Source organism: Populus nigra, chromosome 1, assembly GCF_951802175.1.
Source record: "Populus nigra chromosome 1, ddPopNigr1.1, whole genome shotgun sequence".
NCBI lineage: Eukaryota > Viridiplantae > Streptophyta > Magnoliopsida > Malpighiales > Salicaceae > Populus > Populus nigra.
This window is the reverse complement of record NC_084852.1, coordinates 41,340,744-41,361,928: the sequence shown is the minus strand read 5'-3', so window position 1 is coordinate 41,361,928 and position 21,185 is coordinate 41,340,744. Positions and strand designations below refer to the sequence as shown.

At 29.6% G+C, this 21,185-nt stretch overlaps 2 protein-coding genes, 1 long non-coding RNA gene and 1 other non-coding gene across 4 annotated transcripts in view; 1 reads left to right on the top strand and 3 right to left on the bottom strand.

Moving 5' to 3' along the window:
- Positions 1-4,296, bottom strand: part of LOC133695150 (uncharacterized) — a 73,089-nt gene extending 68,793 nt beyond the window's left edge. The window contains exon 1 of the long non-coding RNA XR_009842383.1: positions 4,284-4,296. This is a non-coding gene — a long non-coding RNA (uncharacterized LOC133695150). The remainder of the gene's footprint in view (positions 1-4,283) is intronic.
- A 9,646-nt stretch (positions 4,297-13,942) lies between these two features.
- On the bottom strand, positions 13,943-15,022 carry LOC133682066 (acyl-CoA--sterol O-acyltransferase 1-like). Its single transcript, XM_062105314.1, has one exon. It carries the CDS (start codon positions 15,020-15,022, stop codon positions 13,943-13,945), a length of 1,080 nt encoding a protein of 359 aa, XP_061961298.1.
- A 3,815-nt stretch (positions 15,023-18,837) lies between these two features.
- LOC133691580 (nuclear transcription factor Y subunit C-4-like) lies at positions 18,838-19,518 on the top strand. The gene has a single exon (XM_062112150.1). It carries the CDS (start codon positions 18,878-18,880, stop codon positions 19,280-19,282), a length of 405 nt encoding a protein of 134 aa, XP_061968134.1. The 5' UTR covers positions 18,838-18,877; the 3' UTR covers positions 19,283-19,518.
- A 1,578-nt stretch (positions 19,519-21,096) lies between these two features.
- On the bottom strand, positions 21,097-21,180 carry TRNAL-CAA (transfer RNA leucine (anticodon CAA)). Its single transcript has one exon. It is a non-coding gene; the product is annotated as a tRNA-Leu (tRNA).
- Between the last annotated feature and the right edge of the window lie 5 nt (positions 21,181-21,185).

The following is a 21,185-nucleotide window of genomic DNA, read 5'->3' as shown; positions in this document are numbered from 1 at the left end:
TAAAAAGAGAAGAGAAGAGAAGAGAAGAGGTAGCAGATCTATGAAAAGGTGGAATGTGATGTTTCTCTCCTTTTCTTTGTGCCCGTTGGTATTTGTAGTCACGGATTTTATAAATTGCTTAATGCATAGTATAGAAATAATTTTTTTAATTTATTTTTTATATTAATATATTTAAATGATATAAAAAAATAATTTGAAATAAATTTAATAAATTTAATTATTTTAAAAATACTTTTAAGCGCTTGTTTGTAATAAGAAGTAACAAAACAGGCTTTCAATAAGTCTTCCCACTTGTTTTTTTTTTAATCTCTAAAGTACCAAAAATAAATAAATGAATTCAATTAAAATTTGAAAGAGAAGCTTCTCTGTAATTAATTAATTGAGTAACATAAAATGCAGTATTAATTATCGTAGTTGGTGAGGGTATGTTTTGGGGTAAGGGAGCAGTAAATACAGTCAAAGCAGCTTTAGGTTTTTCAATTTATAAGATTTATATTTAGATTTATTGCCACTTTGGACCAATCAGCTAATTATTTTCTTCCCAAAATTGTGATTTTCCACCAAAAAAACAATATTCATGTTCTGGAATGGAATGACATAAACACCTCCAACAAGGGCCACGGTGGCATGGCATTTTTTATTTTTTATTTTATTTTTTTTTCCCTAATGTCAAGGACCACCGTATCATAACATTCAAGCCTTTAGTTACTGTGTATTCTCTTCAATAATAAACATTCACACACGCGTATAAAGATAATGATGTACGTAGACCAATTAACCATAGCTAGGTTAGCTAAGATTTTGTATAATGAATCCTAACATGATAGATACAATACTAATAATATAATATAATATAATAAATAACTAAGTTTTTGTTTGCATTTATAACATTACATTAAATCAAAATTACCAATATTTTTTTAAATAGTATTTGGTGTTGTGTGAATAATTATTTTTAGTATTTTTTATTTAAAAATATATTAATATATATTTTATTTTTAAAAATATTTATTTATATTAATACATTAAAATAATCTAAAAATAAAAAAAATATTTTTTAAAAAATAAAAAACATTGCTATATCGTTTAAACAAACCCAATCTAGTTATTATTATTATTATTATTATTATTATTATTATTATTATTAATGTGAATATTTAAATTAGTTTACGTATATTTTTAATTAATTTTATTTTAATTATTCTTGATTTTACGTCATGTTTATGGTATTTTAATCCTTTTAAATTTATTTATTTTCCCGGTAAAGAGAGCCCACGTTTAGAACCCGTAGAGGAGGTGCTGAAGGACAGTGGGTAGAAAGGAGCAAAATAGGAAGCAACGTCAACAGTCACATCTGACTAATAAACTTCTGTTTAACGACTAATCTTTTTAACAATCTTAATCTGAAGAAATTGACTAATTAACTAGAAAAAAAAATTACTTCTTGGCATAGAGGAGTGTTTTTTATTTTTCATGATAATGTCCACGAGACGCTGGGTAATATTATTCTGTGATTAATTTTACATTGCCCACTGGTTAAACTATTTTTTTTTAATTTTAAAAAAATTATTGAGTTTGAATTTTTTTTTGCAGTATTATTAAATATAATTAAGCAGTTTGATCTTAAAACTTATTAATCCAGTTTTTTTCCTAACTTGAATTTTGAATTAAACTGCGTGGAAACTGATCCAAAATAAATTATTTATTTTAATGAGTCCAAAGACAACTTGAACGACTGATAAAAACTTGACATAACTTTTAAAAAAACTTTAAAACAATAATATATATATATATATATTAAAACGATACCAAATTGGATTGACCTCGATTACCTTGCAACCTGGGTCACGTATTTTAATGAGTTTAATAACTTTGTTATTTTTTAAAATTATTTTTATTTAATTTTATGATAACATTAGATTCTTTCAAAATCGAGCATCAACCCTAAAAAAAAGATATTTATTTGAGATCATGATAACTCTATAGAAAGTAGAAAAAAAATAAATCATGAAATTCATTTATCAACCAATCCATTATTGAATAAGAGTGAAATAAAAAAATAATTAGAAAAATTAAATGATCAAAAACTATATATAAAAAAATATCAAGTTTGATGGGTAAACCCACTAAACCCATGAATTGGGTAACCCAAGTCAATACGTCAAACCCGCAAACTGGGTAATGGATTCTATTGAGATTAATAAATTGTTTTTTTTCTAAACTGTATATTGTTTAGTTAACCATATGATAACAAAATTAAATAGACGATCGTAAAATTGACCGTCAAACTAATTCTGAGACTTTTTTTTAAGATTATAATAACCTTATATAAAATAAAACAAAACAAATTATGAAACTCATTTCTTAATAAGTCTAATATCAAAGGATGAAATTGAATATATATATATATATAAGCTAAACTCGTCAAACATGTCAATAGGCTTATGGACTTTCTAAAATTTAATAATATATATAGATAATCACATAATCAAGTTCAATTAGAAAATAAAAAAGAAAAAAAAGTACTCTGTTAAACCCGCAAATAGAGGCAATCAAGGTTATTTCACCAAACTCGTAAAACCGGGTTATTAACTCTACAAAGTTTAATAACCTATTTTTTAAAAAAATTATTTTTTTTAACTAATTTTTTTTAAAATAAACCGTACTGCAATGCTGTGATATTTTTCTGATACTATTCTGATCTGAGATATTTTTTTATATTGCAATAACTATTTAAAGACAAATTAAAACAAATTATCTACTCTAAATTCTCATAAACACATCATATAAGGACTACATTAAAAAAATCAATAATCAAAGAAAAAATAAGGATTAAAAATGCAAAAAAAAAAAATCCATCACTGTGAATTACTATTATAATTCACAATGCAAATAGATGTGGAAAAACAATATTTTTCCCGTACTTTTTAATTTTATTTATAATATAGTAATAAACTAGATAATTGATCAATCCCATGTTATGGGCCCAACCAATTATCTTCTAATGTGAATTTTTTGGATATTGTCAATGTATTTTTAATAGAAAGAATAATTATAAACTTAAAAATGTAATACATATATTTAATAAAATAAATTGAGAATTATATTTGTTAATGTTAAATGCTAAAAAGAGATTTTGATGATTTAAAATAATGATATATAAATCTCTCTAACTAAAACTTTTTGTCTTACTAATGTGTTAGAATTTTTTTTTGGAAATTTTATACTAAAATATTTATTTGTTAGACAACAATATGTGATTGTTCTATAAACAAGTTTTAATTCTAAAAAAATAATATTATGATAATTTTAATGTGGGTGTATTAAAAAATATAAGAATAATATAATGCCTGGTCCAACGAGTTAATCTTGAAACCTTTGATTTAACTCCTTATCTAACTCGAGTTTTAAATTCAATCATGTAAGGATTAGTTTGACGTGACTTGATCGATTTGATAAGTAAAAAACAAAACCTGAAAGATCAAGAATAGCATGGTTTTTTTTTAAAAAAATCACAATGACAACTTTTAGATTCCATAGTGTTCTCCTAGCGCCATGCTATAGATTGCGGATTTCGCAAATTAAATATGGTTGACTTGAATTGATTAAGCATGTTGCCATCTTTATATTTGTTTTTTAAAAAATATATCATCTAATGTATCATCATCTCAATATTTTAAAAATTCTTAGGAATTTTTACTTCATATCATTTTTTATATATTATTTTGTCAAAGAACCATCTTAACCCAATACCTTAAACTGTTAGGTGAAGTCCCAAGATATGATTTATATTATTCTTTAACACACTCCCTCAAGTGAAAGCTCTTTGGACTTGAAACTTGTACAGACCCACTTTACCTTGTACTTAATTTTTATCAAATAAATGGAGATGGTGAGATTCGAACTCGTGACCGTTTGGTTATTAAAGCTCTGATCCATGTTAAAGAATCATCTTAACTCAATAGCTTAAGCTGTTAGGTGAAGTCCCAAGATATGATTTATATTATTTTCTAATATATTTTAAGATTATATATATATATATATATATATATATATATATATATATATAAAATTCTTACCCAATTCTTACCCACGGTTAAACAAAGGTCAGAAAAACTAGTCAATGCTAACTGTTGTCATTCATATTCATATTCATATTCATGTTCATTTTCGTATTCAGAGCTAAACGCTACAAGTTGCTTGTTCGATCATGTCATATCATATTTGTATGGTCTGTCTCATCCCATTATACTTTGTCTAAATCTACCATCTGCACAATGAACCTTTAAACTTATTATCATTATTTTATTCATTTTCTAATCGGTGGACTCAAATCTACACCACTGTTGTATTCAGTGAGCTAGCTAGCTAGCTTGCGAACTGTGATCATCCAAGCTGCATTTTCTTTTCCCTGGCACCAAATGATTATTAATATGCACTCATCAGTCTTGCCACATGACCTACCTATATATATTACAAAATGAAATTTACGCACTTTGAAAAAAAAAAGAAGGCAAGATATGTGATTGTAAATGCACTTGTGTTTTGACATAGCCATGTGTTCGAGGGCCTATTTCAATTTCCCAAACCCATGAAGAGGTGGAGTTCCATGGCCAATTGCTTTCAATGCAGAGGGCCACTGTTGTACCATTATATTTGTGGCATCATTCTCTCCCATTTATTTTTTATTGGGCAACTCATATACCAGCATTATTTATCAACATTTATGTGCATTTAGCTGTTCTGCACTGACGTCACATATCCCATGGCATTGCTCTTCCTACATTTTATGGCATCTACTTTTTTCTTCTTCTTTTTTTGAAATAATTCATGGCATCCATGATTCTTACTATTCAGTTCATTTCTTCACTTCGAAGTGAAAGTAAATTCATGTGATGTGCATTAAGATCTGCCTACGTTGTCCGATGAAAATTTACAATGCTACTGTCTGAATATATATATATATATATATATATATATATATATATATATATATATATATATATTCTGTAACTGCAGAATTTAACATATTTACTTCGATTCTTTTTGTTGCAATAATGTTAAGGAGGCGAGAATTTAGTATAATGACCACGAATTATTTGAAACCGTAACACCCTTGTTTTTCTCTGCTGATTTTTGTCCAGGAAATCTAATCATATCTTCACCATCACTGATATCATGCTTGCTTATCGTCTCCACGAGATTTCTGGTCTTTGTGGAAGTTCCAAAGCCCTGATCAAACAATTCAAGCACAACTTTTTTTTTTGAATAAATAGTAAAAATGATCTTTGCCTGGAAGAGGGAGAAAAAAAAAGGTTGGAGACAGGCTTCAATCTTGAGAGAAGTTTCAGTGGGAACTATAAAGATGTGATGCTTGTGATAATTGGACTGTACGTGTAGCAAGATGGTGATAAATCACTAGATGGTCCCCTTCAACCTTTCCACCACCTAGTGTTGAGAAGGTCCATTAATCCTCTTCCTCATCATTACTTCCCACTTTCATGTTTTCCCTAAATTACGTAGTCTTGCAAGTTATTGTCCAAATCCTTAGAACGTGTAGTTATAACCATCATGTTGCAGAGCAACAAAGACCTTTATAGGCTTATAAACAAGCTTTCATAAACAGAATCTCACGTGGAAATTAATTTGTGCCATTAAGAATCAAGAACGGACGTAAAGGGGGAGGTTATCTATCAAATCAAGCATAAGTATAGTCCTCTTAACTATCGAACAATGGACACAATCAAGTTTGTGATCGAATAGCCCCCTACCCCATTTACATCGCTGTTGTGTTATTAGGAGCTCAAAAAAGTTTCTTCTCCCTTTTTTTTTCTATGCTTTCGGGGAAGCTATTACTTTCTTTAATTTGTGTTTATGAGTAAGAACAAACAGAACTGTCATTCTTTGTTGTATCCACTCCACATTCTGAGACAACAAGATTCATGTTCACAAAAGGTACGTAGGCTGCAGGAGTCAAATTTTGGCTACACTTGCAGACCGAGATTTGTTCATTCAGGAAATGACACGGTACTAGAATCTTCGTCCAAGTAAATTTGCAAAGTGAAACAGTTCTATCCTAGTATAATCATGAAGCCCGAACTACTGTTTGTTTCCTTTAGAAGATCTAAGAGATGTCAATGGAGTTCAAATCTTATTCCAAACTATTTATTAGACGGACAGAACTGGACCGACCTAATGCCTAAATAATAGGAACGGGGATCAATTGGGAGCCAGATGCATAACTCGGCAACCTATCTAGATGTATAATCAAGGTGCGCGCAGATTAAGTGCTGCTGGCCAGTTGAGCACAGATTTAAGTCAATTTTTGGTAATTTTAGAGAACCTGATCTCAATACCACTTAGCCATGGAAATGCAACATTTAAGATTTGCAGTTGAATTGGCATTTCATTATTAAATATAACATTAAATAGATTTGTAGTTGAATTGGCATTCATTATTAAATATAACATTTAAGATTTGTAGTTGAACTGGCATTCATTATTAAATATAACATTAAATAGATTTGTAGTTGAATTGGCTTTCATTATTAATAAATAGATTTGTAGTTGAATTAATTGGCATTCATTATTAAATAGATTTGTAGTTGAATTGGCATTCATTATTAAATATAAAGGATATTTATTGTCTTATTCACTGACGATGATATCAAATTAAGTTGCTTCAGATTTTTCTTTAACTTGATAGAATCACACATAAAGTCGGTCTCTGTAATCTAAAAAGAAAAGGAAAAGTATTAATTACACCCGAGATTTCTATAGTTTTCTATATTTTTTGCAAATCAAATGAAATATCTAAACTATATATTCTCGTATGTACATTAATTACATATGAAATTAAACTAAATAACATATCTATATATCTCACAACATATAATTATAAACTCACAAAAACAAAGCTCAAACACAACAGCCACAACTTAAAAACGCAGTAAGGAATAACAAAACAAATTGTGAACAAGTGTTGTTTATACATATTTGTTGGGTAACCAAGGAAGTATACAATCAAAATGATAAATATATTTACAAGGCATCTCTCGTGCTTTCAGTGATGGAGTTTTTGGTAGGTACTGATTCAATCATTGATTTCAATTAATTAGGCAAGGTGGATGCTGATTTCGAAGAATCCAGGATGATTGCCAATCGAAGCATTAATTTCCAGGTGGATGCTGATTTCGATTGATCAAGCAGGAGGATTTTGGTGGGTTTTGGTTTTGCACCTCTGTGCTTAATTTTCAAGTTTCAAGGCATGTCCAGAAGATGGAAACTTTTCCACTATAAGCATTCGTGCCATCTATTCATAAACATCCAATTCACTTGAAAAGGAGAACTATCGGATAGTGCACGTTCATATGGGCGACACTTTCAGAAAAAATTATACCTTCAATTATTTCCTTCGAGCTTGCTGGAGATTGAAATGAAAAAAGAAGAAGAAGAAGTTGGCCATGATAACAAAGGTTTTTTTAGTTCAATAGTAAAGTTATAATACTAATATTGTAAGGATTATTTAGTCATTAAATAAGATATAATAATAGTACTATAAATAATCTGATATTTTTTATCAATTCTTTTTGTAACGCGTCAACATGATGATATAAAATATTATGAAATTATAAGATTTACTATGTAAAGTATAATTAAAAAAAAACAGAAGTATTAAAACAAAATAAATAAATAAACTATACGAAGTTAAATATAATTAACCCGTAATTTTCTAGATATGAAGATCACGAATGAAAAATTAAAACAAAGATGTATATTTAAAACCAGAAGAGATATGGAGATCACAAATTAAAAGTTAAAACTAAGATGTGTATCTAAAACAAGAAGAGAAAGGGAGAAATAAATAATGAGGGAGCATTTGCGCAAACATGAGAGACAACGGAAGGTGCTCACGTGAAGGTGGTCGACCCCATTAGAGAGACCTCGCCATACACAATCCAGGGTTCCTGAAGAGGCAAAGACTTTCTGGAGGATGGCCATCACACCTCATGATGTTTTTTTGCCCCCTGTTTTTCTCCCCTGGAGGCAGTTTGAAAAAGGCAGGGCAAGAATAGATGCAAAGATATGTTGTGTGTGCAATCGCCATGAAAGAAAACATCGCGTGCAAAGACAACCTCAAAGCAGATCTCACCTGATGAAAGATATCGCTATCTTTTTGAAAATGCGGTCTAAACAAAGAAGGATTAAAATTTATTTTTTTATTTAAAATTATTATTTTGTATTTTTAGGTTGTTTTAATGTATTGATGTTAAAAATATTTTTTTAAAAGAAAATAAAAAATATTATTTTAATAAATTTCTGAATTAAAAATATTTTTAAAAATAACCACTACTATATTGTCAAATGCTTTTTTAATTAATGTATATTTAAGATTATAATATTTTTTAAGATTTTGATTTGATAAGGTAGATTTAAAAAAAGTTATAAATTGTAATTTTTTCTTGATTTGAAGAGTTTTTAATTAAACTCATGCAAAACTATGGTATATATTAATCAATTAAATATTTTTAAAACTATAATTAAAATAAAACACAAATTTTAACCACGCCGCAACACTTTACCAGACAAATCTTTATAAATGAGGTGGAAAATGAGTGTGAGTTCTTGATTAAGAGCATAGAATTTTGTATCTAATTCGCCTATATCATTTTTTCCCACGAACTTGGTTCTGCATCCTTCCGGTGTAGATCAAATAAATCCCAAATAAATGTATAGTTTGTTGTCGGCTCAATACAATTAATGCAGTCGGAATCACAATAAAGATAGCAGCAAGTACAAAAAAGAAGAAAAAAACATAGTAAAGAACGAAATAGGGTTATCACAACAAAACCTAAAATGTAATTTTATTTATGAAAATAAAGTCTAATAACGAAAAGACATAGAAAATCATAGAAAAAAACCCACTCAAAATATAATCTTTAAGGTCTAAGTTGAAGATTTTTCATATTTCGATTAGTTATTTGTGTTGAGTCTCTATAAAAATGAATTTGTAGATTTAATATTCAAATTAAAAATTATGATTTTTTAGTGTCATTAGAATGGTTTGACAACGTCAAATCACCTCTTAAACTTGTTTTTATTTTATTATTTCATAAAAATATATGTATTCTATTTGTGATGAATCCCTATCTAGTTGTGACAATTTTGCTATCATTATTTAAACCCTCAATTTCTGCTTGACGAGCTACATCAATAACTATTGATTGAAACGGGGGATTCATTGGTCTTGTTCGTCGCCCATAAAAATAGGTGAAGAGGATTCTTACATAATTGTGTTGGAATTAAACTATAAGAAACGAGATAAAGGCAAAAGATGTTTGGGAAAGCCTTGGGCTCAAGCCGATGCAATGACAGCCCAACATGCGCTACGGAGATAAATCTAGAGACGACCCATCTCCCTACTCTTGCTGCTCAGGACCACATAGTTCTCCATAGATCATCTTTTATATATGGAAAAATTACCCTACCTTAGCATCCTACAGTTTAATTTAATTTATGTTGTGATTATTTGTTAAATCCTAAAGTTTATATATGCACTAACACTTAACATCCTTGTAAGAAAAAAATCAGCAAAAAATATTTGGTTATTTACAAGAGTTAATTTTACGATGTCACTTCAAAGTATATTTAAGAGAATCTAATGCGTTTGATAAAATTTTCGGATTTGATATGATAAGTCAAGGCAGAGGGGGTGATTGGGGATCAAAGGAAAGTGAAGATGGCGGTTAGGTTTGATGTTTAGGGAAAGAAAATGGGTGGAATAGCTAGAATTATTTTTTAATTCAATGAATTAAAAACCTAGCTATAATATTTAATGTAAAGAATTTTTAGTTATTAAAATCAATAAAAAAATATTTAATTATTTAGAAGAGTTTTAGGATGACACTCGAAAATATTTTAAGAGAATCTAATGCACTTGTCAAAATTATTGGATTTGATATGATAAGTCGAGGCAGACGTGTGATTAGGGAAAGTGAAGATGGCGGTTAGGTTTGATGTCTGGGGGAAGAAAATGGGTGGAATTAATTGGTAGAATTATCTTTTAATTCAATGAAAAACTTATAATATTTAATGTAAACGATTTTTAGTTATTAAATAAAGAATAATTTCAATCATTGAGTTGACATGGGATGCAATTCTCGTATATTGTGTATTTTGTTGCATCTTTGCGGGTTGTTGATATTAATCAAATTGGAAGAAAGAATTTAGTAAACTGATACATATATTTTTAAATGCAAAGATTCAGCTTTGCAATTCAAGATACAAGATTGGTTGTTGTTGCTTGCTCTCGTTAATGATCAAATTATTAATTTATTTTTCTATTCAGAATCCATTTTGATTAACTATAAGATTTCACAGTTTTAATATTAAAAATATTTTATTGATTTATGATTTAATATTTATCGATAATTGATGACATTCCCAACGAAAAACGTCCATTAACTTTCTTTTTATTAGTAATATCTAATTTCATCTAAACAAAATTTATCAATAATTTTACAGATAAAAATTACACGTCAAAAACAAAAAAAAAAATTTCCCGCTTGTAATATTACAAATGCATGCATCGTATGAAAGGTACACCGTTGACTGTCCTAACCCAAGAGGTAGTCGGCGGTGGAAATTAATTAGCGATGAGTTTATTAACAGTGTTGAAATCTAGAAGAACAATTCCTTGAAGGATAGCACGTGTCGTCGTGTAAACGTACCCCAGGTAAGAAAAATTAAATAGAAGAGCCTGAAAAAAAATTAAATTAAAAAAATATTGAAGACAGAAAAACCTTTTGGGAACGTGGTTTGGACGTTTTAAAAAAATTTAGTTTTTTTATTAAAATTTAATATAATTTATATGTTTTGAATTGTTTTGATATATTAATATTAAAAATAATTTTTTAAAATAAAAAAATTTCATTAATATATATTATAATATAAAAAATTATTTAAAAAATAATTATTATCACATTAACAAACAAACACTGTAGGTAAATATCTGTCTCCCGATTCATTTAAAAACCCCAAATTAATGATTGACCGAATGATCATAGAGGAAAAATCAAAATTTTAGTTCTTCTCATGAAAGTCGTCGCCGGTTAGGACTGAGAAGACAGAAGAGAAGAAAATAAAAAATAAAAAGATAGGTGGACTGACTATCCTACGTACACTCTTCAACAAAGAAAATTGCATGCATCACATCAATCCCATCATACTTGTAGGATTTTTTCAAAAATAGAATAAGTTATTTTTTTTTACAATGAAATCTATATATATATGATCAAATCTAACGTACCCTACATCTTTGAAAGTTGACTCAGGTTAAAAAAAAATTGGAGGAACAAAATGACCATTTTACACCCATATCTAACATAAAGATGATATATTTCAGACATACTATAGTAATTTTTAGTTGAATTTCCTGCAGACTCCCTAAATTGGAGAGGTGAAGAACCGAGGGTCAGGATGGAGAATCTCTTCCTATTTTCTTCTCCTTTACTTTATCTCGCCTTCTTTCCAAACAAATGATTTCTTTTAGTCTGTGTTTCCCTTTCTCTCACTTTCTTTCCAAACACACTGCTAGAGTTAGCTTCGATGGTGACATAGATGAGAAAATAAGAACAGTTGAATAAAAGATTCCGATAGTAGAAAAGAATCTTGACTTAAAAATACAAGTGAAAGCACATTTCTTTTCTAATGTACAAAAGAGAAATATTTATTCTCGGAGGACTGTAACCATTCATAAAAAATAGAGACTGTTGTTTACAATAATATTAATTGACCTTATATTCATCATATTTTATTGATTCAACCTTAGATTGTAAGCAAAATATGGCAAATTTACCTATAAATAGAGACTGTTGTTTGCAATTCAGTTGCGTTGCGCTGACTTAACAAAATATAATGAAAAAAACAGGGGTTAAATTGGAGGATTTTCCTTTCTGGCTTGTCCACAATGAAGTTATCCCAAAGAGGCCATGCCTATAGTATATTTTAGATTTGACAATCAAGTACCGAAAGAACACTCAATTTTAGTTTTAAGATAGTAGGAATAGTTTATAGATTGTAATTGTTTAGTTTCAATTTAATTTGTGAAGATATATATATATATATATATATATATATATATATATATATATATATGGCACTAATAAAAAAGTATGATAACTAAATTAAAATGCATGCAACTTTATAAATCAAAATAAAGTACTTAAACTTGGAAATGAATTAAAATAATTTTTTTAGCATGCATGCTAAATATATAGTAAAATAATCAAAGTTGTAATTAAATCAAACAATATCCTAGCTTGGATATTAACACATACAAAACAAAGAATTATACTTCAAGATAAAGTATTAAATTAAAACCAATATAAATATAATGTATTTACTTGTTGAAGATATTGGAATAAAAAAGGAAAATGTTATTGTCTAGGTTTCAACCATTTATCCTCGAAGCTAAAATGTTCATCACATGATGCAAATGATCATCTTGCAAATGATTTCCAGGATTCTAACAAATTAAGCTTTAAAAATGTACTTTTTTAAAAAAAATCTATGATCTAAATGAATAATTAGAGTCAATATCTCTTTGTAAAATACCAAAAAATAAGCTGTAGAACAAAAACAAATAAGAGAAAAAAACTAAGCAAAACTAGAGGCAAAGAAAATGAGAAAAAACAGAAGAAGGCAACTAGTTATAGCAAGTTGTGCAAAATATCTTATTTTTAGGCCCTTTTTATACTAGAATTTGAAACTAAAGTTGATGTAACACCCCACCCCGCTAGTAAAATATTGTTCACTTTAGCCCACGGGTCTCATGAATTTGTTCTTTACAGCCGCACATGGCCTTAAAACACATCTTACTAGTTAAGGTGAGCATGCTCATATAAGACTCTCTTCCAAGTCCTCACTCGTCGATGTGGAATATTACTATCCACCCTCTTTAAGGAGCCCGACAGCCTCATCGACACCACCGGAAAACCAGTGAGTCGGGCTCTAATACCAAACTGTAACATCCCACCCCGCTAGCAAGATATTGTCCGCTTTGGCCTATGGGTTACACTGATTTGTTCTTGGCAGCCATGCATGGCCCTAAAACACGTCTTACTAGTTAAGGTGATCATGTTCATATAAGGCTCCCCTCCAAGTTCTCACCTGCCGAGGTGAGATATTACAACTAATATAAAATTAATTATAGTAATTACTAGAATTATTCCCACTATTTATTAGCTTTATTTACTTATCATAAAAAATGATTCAACAAATTTTTATCTTTATGGGCCTAAAATTTATTTTCAAGTAAGTTTAAGCACACTTAGCCTAGAATCTTTCTAATCCAAAAACTTTAATGCTCTAAAAATTCAATTTTAACCTTTTAACATTCTACTATATAACCTTTGTAATATTTTAATGCATGATATAGGATTTTTAGGTTTTTAAAACATGTTAACCACGGATCCTTCAAGATAAATTAATATTTTATATTAAATTATTTTTGATAGAAAATAATTTCTAACAAAGTCTTAAATGAATGTCCTTCAGTTTTAGTTTGATATCAAATATGTCTATTAATAGTGTTTTTAAAACAAATTTATAACATGACAATCATACCAAAAGATGTGTTTTGGCATATCTTTTCTCTCCTCGGGCCAGCTGATATCATCTCTGTTAGCTGTTGTGAAAAGGCAGGGAAATATTAGTTTCAATTTAAAGACATTTTGTGTATACAACCTAGTGACCATAGGATCGGAAAACATCATCGTGATTAAGAACAAAAAAAATCAATTTTAGTTCGAGTTCAAATTAATTATTCAAGGAGAGGATTAACTATCCACAAGATGATTGCATTGCATCTGCTAATTTACTTATTTGCTTCAATCTGAAATAAAACATAAGTTAATTTATAACTAAATCAAAAATACATATCTTAACCTTCAGTTACGGTGATGAACGATTTAAACCTCGAATCAATGGTGATAATATCTTTTACAAAATTTATGAGAGCAATACATTCTCTACGTGCCTTAACATCAAATTCAGCATATAAAACCTGCGGCATGAACAGCCACATGGCAGTAACCACCACAAATGCCAACGTCAACAACCTTGACACCACCGTAGCCAGTTGCCATTTACCATTAAACGCTTTCTTTATGACAATCTCAATAGCCAAAGAGATCCCGTGTAGGAAAAAGAAGCAGGTGAGCTCCCATGTGGGCTTCTTTCTTCCGATATAGTAGAAAATGATTTCATGCATTATTCCAGATATCAAGAATGATGCCAGAACTCCTGGGAGCGCAGCCCACTTTCTTCCAATCAAGCGGCTAGAAATGGACATCACTGGATTGTATACGGTTGGGTGTAGGACACTAGTGACCATAAGATTCCACCTTCTACCCCAGAAGTCCTGCAATGAGGTGGCTAGGTATGGCTCATGGAACTGTGGCTCAAGCTCTAAACGGAGATAGACTCGAGCAAAGGCTGCAACCACTGCTAAGACAAGTTCTAGACCAATGTAAAGGTATACACAATAGAGAAGCAATACCATTTTTGGATGAATATGGTCCTTCTGAAGATATATGGGTGCGGTTATGGCCAACACTACAATTTTCAGGCCATGATGTAGAGGTGATTTGTGGCCGCTTCCATTGCTTACTGCTTTATCGACTGATTTTTGCGGGACTTGTTGAAATTTGATGGGAAGACAAGCCAAGGAGATGAAATATGGGAGAGAGAGGGGTACAGGGGAGGTTGATAGAGGGCCTTGACCAAAGGCAAAGAGAAGGAGCTTGAAGTTTGCAAGCCAAGCGAGGAAGAAAGATGTGGGACCTCCAAGCCAGATGGTGAAGAGATTGAGAGGGAGGTAGAAAAGGAAGAGTATGACTGGGAGGATTGCAAAGAATCTGATTACTCCTTTGGAGATAATCTTACCTACCACATGACAGTACCAGAGTAACAACAAAGCTGATGCCCATACCATGATGAGGTTTTTTATCTCACCTTCCATTTTTTTCACTATCTTAATTTCTCTATAATTCACCGGAAGGATTGATATTTAGACGCAGAGATGCTACTACGAATTAGCGCCTCTGAACAAATAGGGTTATGAAAGCAAAGTAAAACAATGAGAAATCAGGAGAAGATGTTTAGACTTTAGGGGCGTAGCTTTGTCTTGCTCTTTTCTCTCTCTCTCTCTCATATTTGGCCTTTATAATTTGGAAGAATTCATGGAGTACCGGTGGAAACGTTCGATCAGATCTGCGTGCTAATTCCAGTCAAATATTCAAGCGGCTTCAGTCCTCACGCAACAAGAATAATTATTGTCCAAATTGAAAATATTTATTATATAAAAAAAACTAGCCAAGGTACTGGTGCACATGACTGCCAGAAAGTTTTTACATCATTACCAGATCCAATTAACATAGCTCAATTTTTATATATTTTTTTAATATTTTAAAAAAGTATAATATTAGCCTAGGACGTTTCATGTACTACTATAATATATATAATTCTTGAATTAAATACTAGCCCTCCTTCAGCAGCCGCCGCCTAGTTTGTGATTCAACATTCAAATTTGTCATTCCTGCCACTTGTCAATTTTGACAATAAATGTGGGCTAATATAGCAAGGGCAGAGAAAAAGAGAGCTGAAGCATTATTCCACGAGAGAAAATGCTTTAGTGTATACTTGACCAGGAAAAATTCTTTGAACTTTTGTTATTATTTATTTTTGTTTTTTAAAAGTATATTTAAAAAATTTTAAATTTTTTTCTTTAAATTAATATTTTTTGATGTTTTTAGATTATTTTGATATGCTGATATTAAAAATAATTTTTTAAAAATAAAAAAAATATTATTTTAATACATTTTTGAATAAAATACACTTTAAAAAATAACTATAATCACACTTTCAAATATACTATTTAAAAGACTACACATCTCATACGATAAAAAAAATATCCACATGTTTCTGCTATTAAATGAGATGGAAACTTTGTGACATTCAAGAGCAAAAGATTTTTTTTTTAATCTATTTCGCCTACATGACATGATGACTTTTGATGATAATAATGAATTTTAGTTATTATTAGCTATTTGACCATATTTCTTCCTGAGTCGAATATTTTTAATCTTTAATTTTTTTTATATATACATATTTTTATGATGTGTTTTTGTATATAAAAAATTCTAATTAAAAATAAAAAAGGTAATATATCTAGTTAGACAAATTAAAATTCATTTATGCAATAAAAAAACTCATCAAACATGATCCCTATCCAGCCAATAGCCAAAATTAGTAAGTGAAACTCGTGACCCGAGTAATAGACTCAATTGGCTCAACAATTATTTTTTCTATTTTTTTTATCTAAAATAAACACTTATAAAATTAAGAACCAACCAAATATCGAGGTGATTAAAAAAATAACACTAAAATAAATTATGTTACTCAATTAATAATCAACTAAATATTAAGTGATGAAATAAAAAAAATAAAAAAAATCAATTATAATAGATAAAAAAGAAAAAGAAAAAAGACCCAGACTCTCATTTTTGGATAGCCAAAGCTCTTGAGGCTAAAAAAAAAACCCACACATACAGGCTTAGAGCATCCCACATGCCCAGGCCTTTTTTTTTTTAATAATTTTCTTAAAGGGTGAACAGCAAATCATTCGTCCTTTAATTTTTTGAAAAACAACAGGTGACACATTGTTTGTCTTGATGAGGAGAACAATGCATCGTTTGCCCTACTCAGATTTCGATGACCTCTAATAGCTGGAAAATCAGGTTAGGTTGTTTCAAACTAAAAAAAACCTATTTTCAATCATATTTTGACATAAAAAGCAAAAGCAAAAACCCTAAACACCTTGTAAAATATTTTCATAGCCTTTAACAACCCAAAAATTGACTTCAAAACTCACAATCAATCCAAAACCAAAAAAAACTTTCAGGCTCAGATCTATTATTTTAGACAAGTTTAAGGAAAAACAACACTTAAGATAAACTTTCTCCATCAAAAGAAATTCATTGATGCCGAAATTATTTTTTTTCATGGTCGAAATTGATCTTAACTGAGACTTTTTTTCTCTACCATCAGAATCCAACCACATTCTCTTTTCTCTATCAAACCAAGGATCAAAAAATTAAGAAAAATAAAGTTTGAGATCAAAATTAAATTTCATAAATTTTAAAGGACTGAAGGTTTATAATTTAAAAAGTTTGAGGACCATAAATGTTTAGCCCAATGTTTAAAAAAAAAACACTTCATTTTTCATCCTTTTCATCTTTTGTTCTTAATAAATATGCTTTAATTAACCATTGATTTATACCTGTGTATTTAGAAAACAAGAGAGATAGACTAAAAGAAAACTATATCACTATTACAATCCACAATAATCTGTTTCTAACTAAATAGTGGCATGAGAATAACATTTTCCTATATCTTTTAGAGTATTTGTAATATTTTTTTATTTTGAGATTGTGAAATATATATATATATATATATATATATATATATATATATATATATATAAAATTCCAAAACATAGAAGGGGATTCCTATAATTCAACGTTCAAAAAGCCTTGTGATGAAACAAAAGGAGTTGAGGCCAGTATAGCCAGGTGCCTAAGAAAGAAAAAGAAATTGGAAATACTATAACCCCGAATTGCACAATAAAAAAAAAAAAGAGAAACCTCTATTGTAAAGAAACAAGGAAAAAGGGCAAAAGATATTTGTACAAGGCCTGAGTTCAAGCAGAGTCTTATTATGAGGCAATGACCGGCCCAAGATGTGGCGAGGGAATTTATGAATGTTTTTGACGAGTAAATCAGGCTTGGAGGCTATTGTTTTTCACACATGAGACCCGAGGGCCTATGAAAGCCCACAAATTCATGCAAATTGAGTTATCAGCCCACGAATTGCATAGAAAACCAGGGGCGTGAATCTTTATCCAAATTGTTTGGTTTGGATTAAAAATTAAAAATTTAAGCATTAATTAAATTAAAAATTTTAGTATTAATGATACATATATTCTTCATATCATTTATTATAAGAAAGCTACACGTCTTTCTTGCAAAAAATAGAAGAAATAAAAGGAGTTTTTTCTACTAACTTGTTTTAATTAGAAAATTAAAACATTATATTGACATTTTATTTTAAAATTAAAGTTAGCTTAAACTATATGATGAAAATAATAATAATCAAAATATAAATATGATATGTTAGGATTTCTTATATATAATAAGTATAATTACATATTTAAATATAAATATGATAATAAATAACTTAATATAACTCTTAAAGTCTGAGTTGTTTACATGTATTTAGTAAATATCTATAGTATAAAAACCTTGCAAGCAATTTGAGAAATAAGAATTTACAAATCATTAGATGTGTGATGTTAATATTTAAGGTTTTATATTACGAAATTAATTTGGAGTGGAGTTAAAAAAAAACAAACCCTACGGTTTGCATTCCCATTTAGCACTACTATAGTACTACTTATAATCTTTATATTGATATTTTGCGATTGTTTTATTAGTTATTGGGGGTAACAAGTCCACGAGCTACAAGTCTAGAATGCAAGAAAATGGAAGAAAATTCTAAATATCACAATTAAATTATATTTGGATTGACTGTAGCCGGCCTAAGCAAGCTGGCCGGCCGGCCTGGGCACCTATTTCTTTCATTACTCATCCTTCTCTTACAAGTTAGATTTAAATATTCTCTTCATGCAATCACGCCAATCTTTAACTTCCTCTTCTCGGAAAATATATATTCCCTGTAACTTCATACGCCTCTCTCACATTATTATCATTACCTCAACATAATCTAGGGTCGAATTAGCACCCCACATCAAAACAATATGAGGCAAGCTGGGACATACTCAGGAATACTTTCTGGTGGTTTATCGGGAAAAACTGGGCCTCACTCATTGCCTTTGGCAAGAATCAAGAAGATCATGAAGAAATCCGGTGACGATGTGAAGATGATATCCGGCGAGGCACCGATTGTGTTCTCAAAAGCATGCGAGCTCTTCATTGAGGATCTAACACAAAGGTCTTGGATGATGACCATGCAAGGCAAGAGGAGGACACTTCACAAAGTGGATGTTGCCTCTGCTGTTATAGGAACAGATATCTTTGACTTTCTTGTCAACTTGGTGTCTAATTCCAGCCACTCCATGGATAGAAACAACTTGCAAATGATAAGACCTTCATCCCCTCCCAACATCTCTCTGACTCAAAGTACAGACTTGATCCACTATTAAACTGTATGATCTCCAAAACTACTTCCTCTACTTGATCTACCCTAAGTAACATGGTCGATGCACTAGTTTTCTGGTAAAATTATTTTAATATACGTATGTATACGTAGAGAACAAACAATGGTGGGGGTATTTATGTAACCTAGCCATCTCTGTGTGCTTGAATCATTTTATATTGCAAAGTCTAAATTTGAGCACACATGATGTCCAAAACGAATATTTTGTTGCTGTTGTTAATCTTTTCCCCTCTCTTTTTTTTCGCTGAAAAACTTTGGGTCACCAACTGAATACTTCTCATGATGTAGACCGAAAATATGCCAAAGTTAACAATTATATTTTCTTGGCAAGGTTGCTCGCATAGTATTTCGATGCAGCTGAATTTTCTATTTTAGCCATATTTTATGGAAGTAAATGCTTTGGAGTTGGTGATGATGGCTTTAAGACGACATTCTTTTCCCAAAAAAAAAAAAAGAAAAAAAGATGGCATAATCATGCACGCCACACACACATATTCCTTTTGTTTTCTATATAATCAAGATACGTATGTCTTAAGTTTAGTATTGTTATAGGATCTGTATTTTTTTTCCTCAACTATTTAGGAAAAAAAACATTTGGTTAGTAAAATAATTTTTACCTCTCACATATAATTGCATTTTAAATATTAATTCTGTAAAAATTAAAATAATTTTTTATTTATAAAACCTAATATTTATTTATTTTACAAGCAAAAATTCATCCTACACCATAAAATCTATCACAACCAAAACACCACTTTAGTTCTACAAGACTCTACGCGTGGCTCCCTCCTATCTCATATATAGGAGAAGTGTAAAGGAGAGTACTGTAGTTATAGAAAATGTCGTGGAACAGATGAATTTTATCCATTATCTCATATAAAAATCTTAAAGAGATTTTTTTTTCCCGTAAAATCTGATTATGGCAAAAATCATGGTCTTTTGTTTAGGGTAATAAGAGATAGTAAAATGCTAAGAGTTTTTGTTTCAGTTTAATTTACAAAAAAAAATTGTTATTACATGTTGTCTGCACAAATAAACTCAGATGATACGTCATTTATTTCTTTTAAATTTCAACTATTATGATAGTTAGAAAAATAAAATTGACTGGTGTTCAACTTGAAAATTCAATTTTTAATATATTATTGACCTAAAATATTTATTTAACATATTAGATGCTTTGATAAACTTATAAGTAGTCTTAAAAAACTGTATTTAAACTTGAAATAAACCCCAAAACTATAGTCAATCTGGCATTTTGCTGGTCGCATTATATATGCATTTATTCATGTTGAAAGATAGATCCCTCAAAAGACTATAAAATCCATTACACTCCACTACATAAAAAGATAATGTAGAATGAAAAAAAAGCAATTGTATTAACCTAATTTTTCAAGATTTTAAGTTGTAAATATTATAAAAAAAGGATAACTGTAATAACTAAATTTTATATTCTTCAAAATTTTCTCATATATTATTTTATTTCTCGTAACAACACCAAAAACATTAAGAAAAATTTAAAAATATATTTTTACTAGGTTAATTATTTTTTTCTATTAAAACCGAGTTTATTAGGTTAATATGAATTAAATCATGCCAACTGAGATAAAAAATAAATTTCAGATAAAAATTGTTATTTTCAACCAAAATCGATCACACCATATTAATAAAAGTCGAACCATGTTGTCGGGGATAAAAAATAAGTTATAGGTGAACAGAAAATTAATAATAATGATGTTTAATTAACCAAATGGAGAATGGGTTAGGAGTCATAGCAGCCAGGATAAAAACGAGGTGCAAAATTGTCAGAAGTGGGATTTGAACCCACGCCCTCTCACGAAGACCAGAACTTGAGTCTGGCGCCTTAGACCACTCGGCCATCCTGACACTCC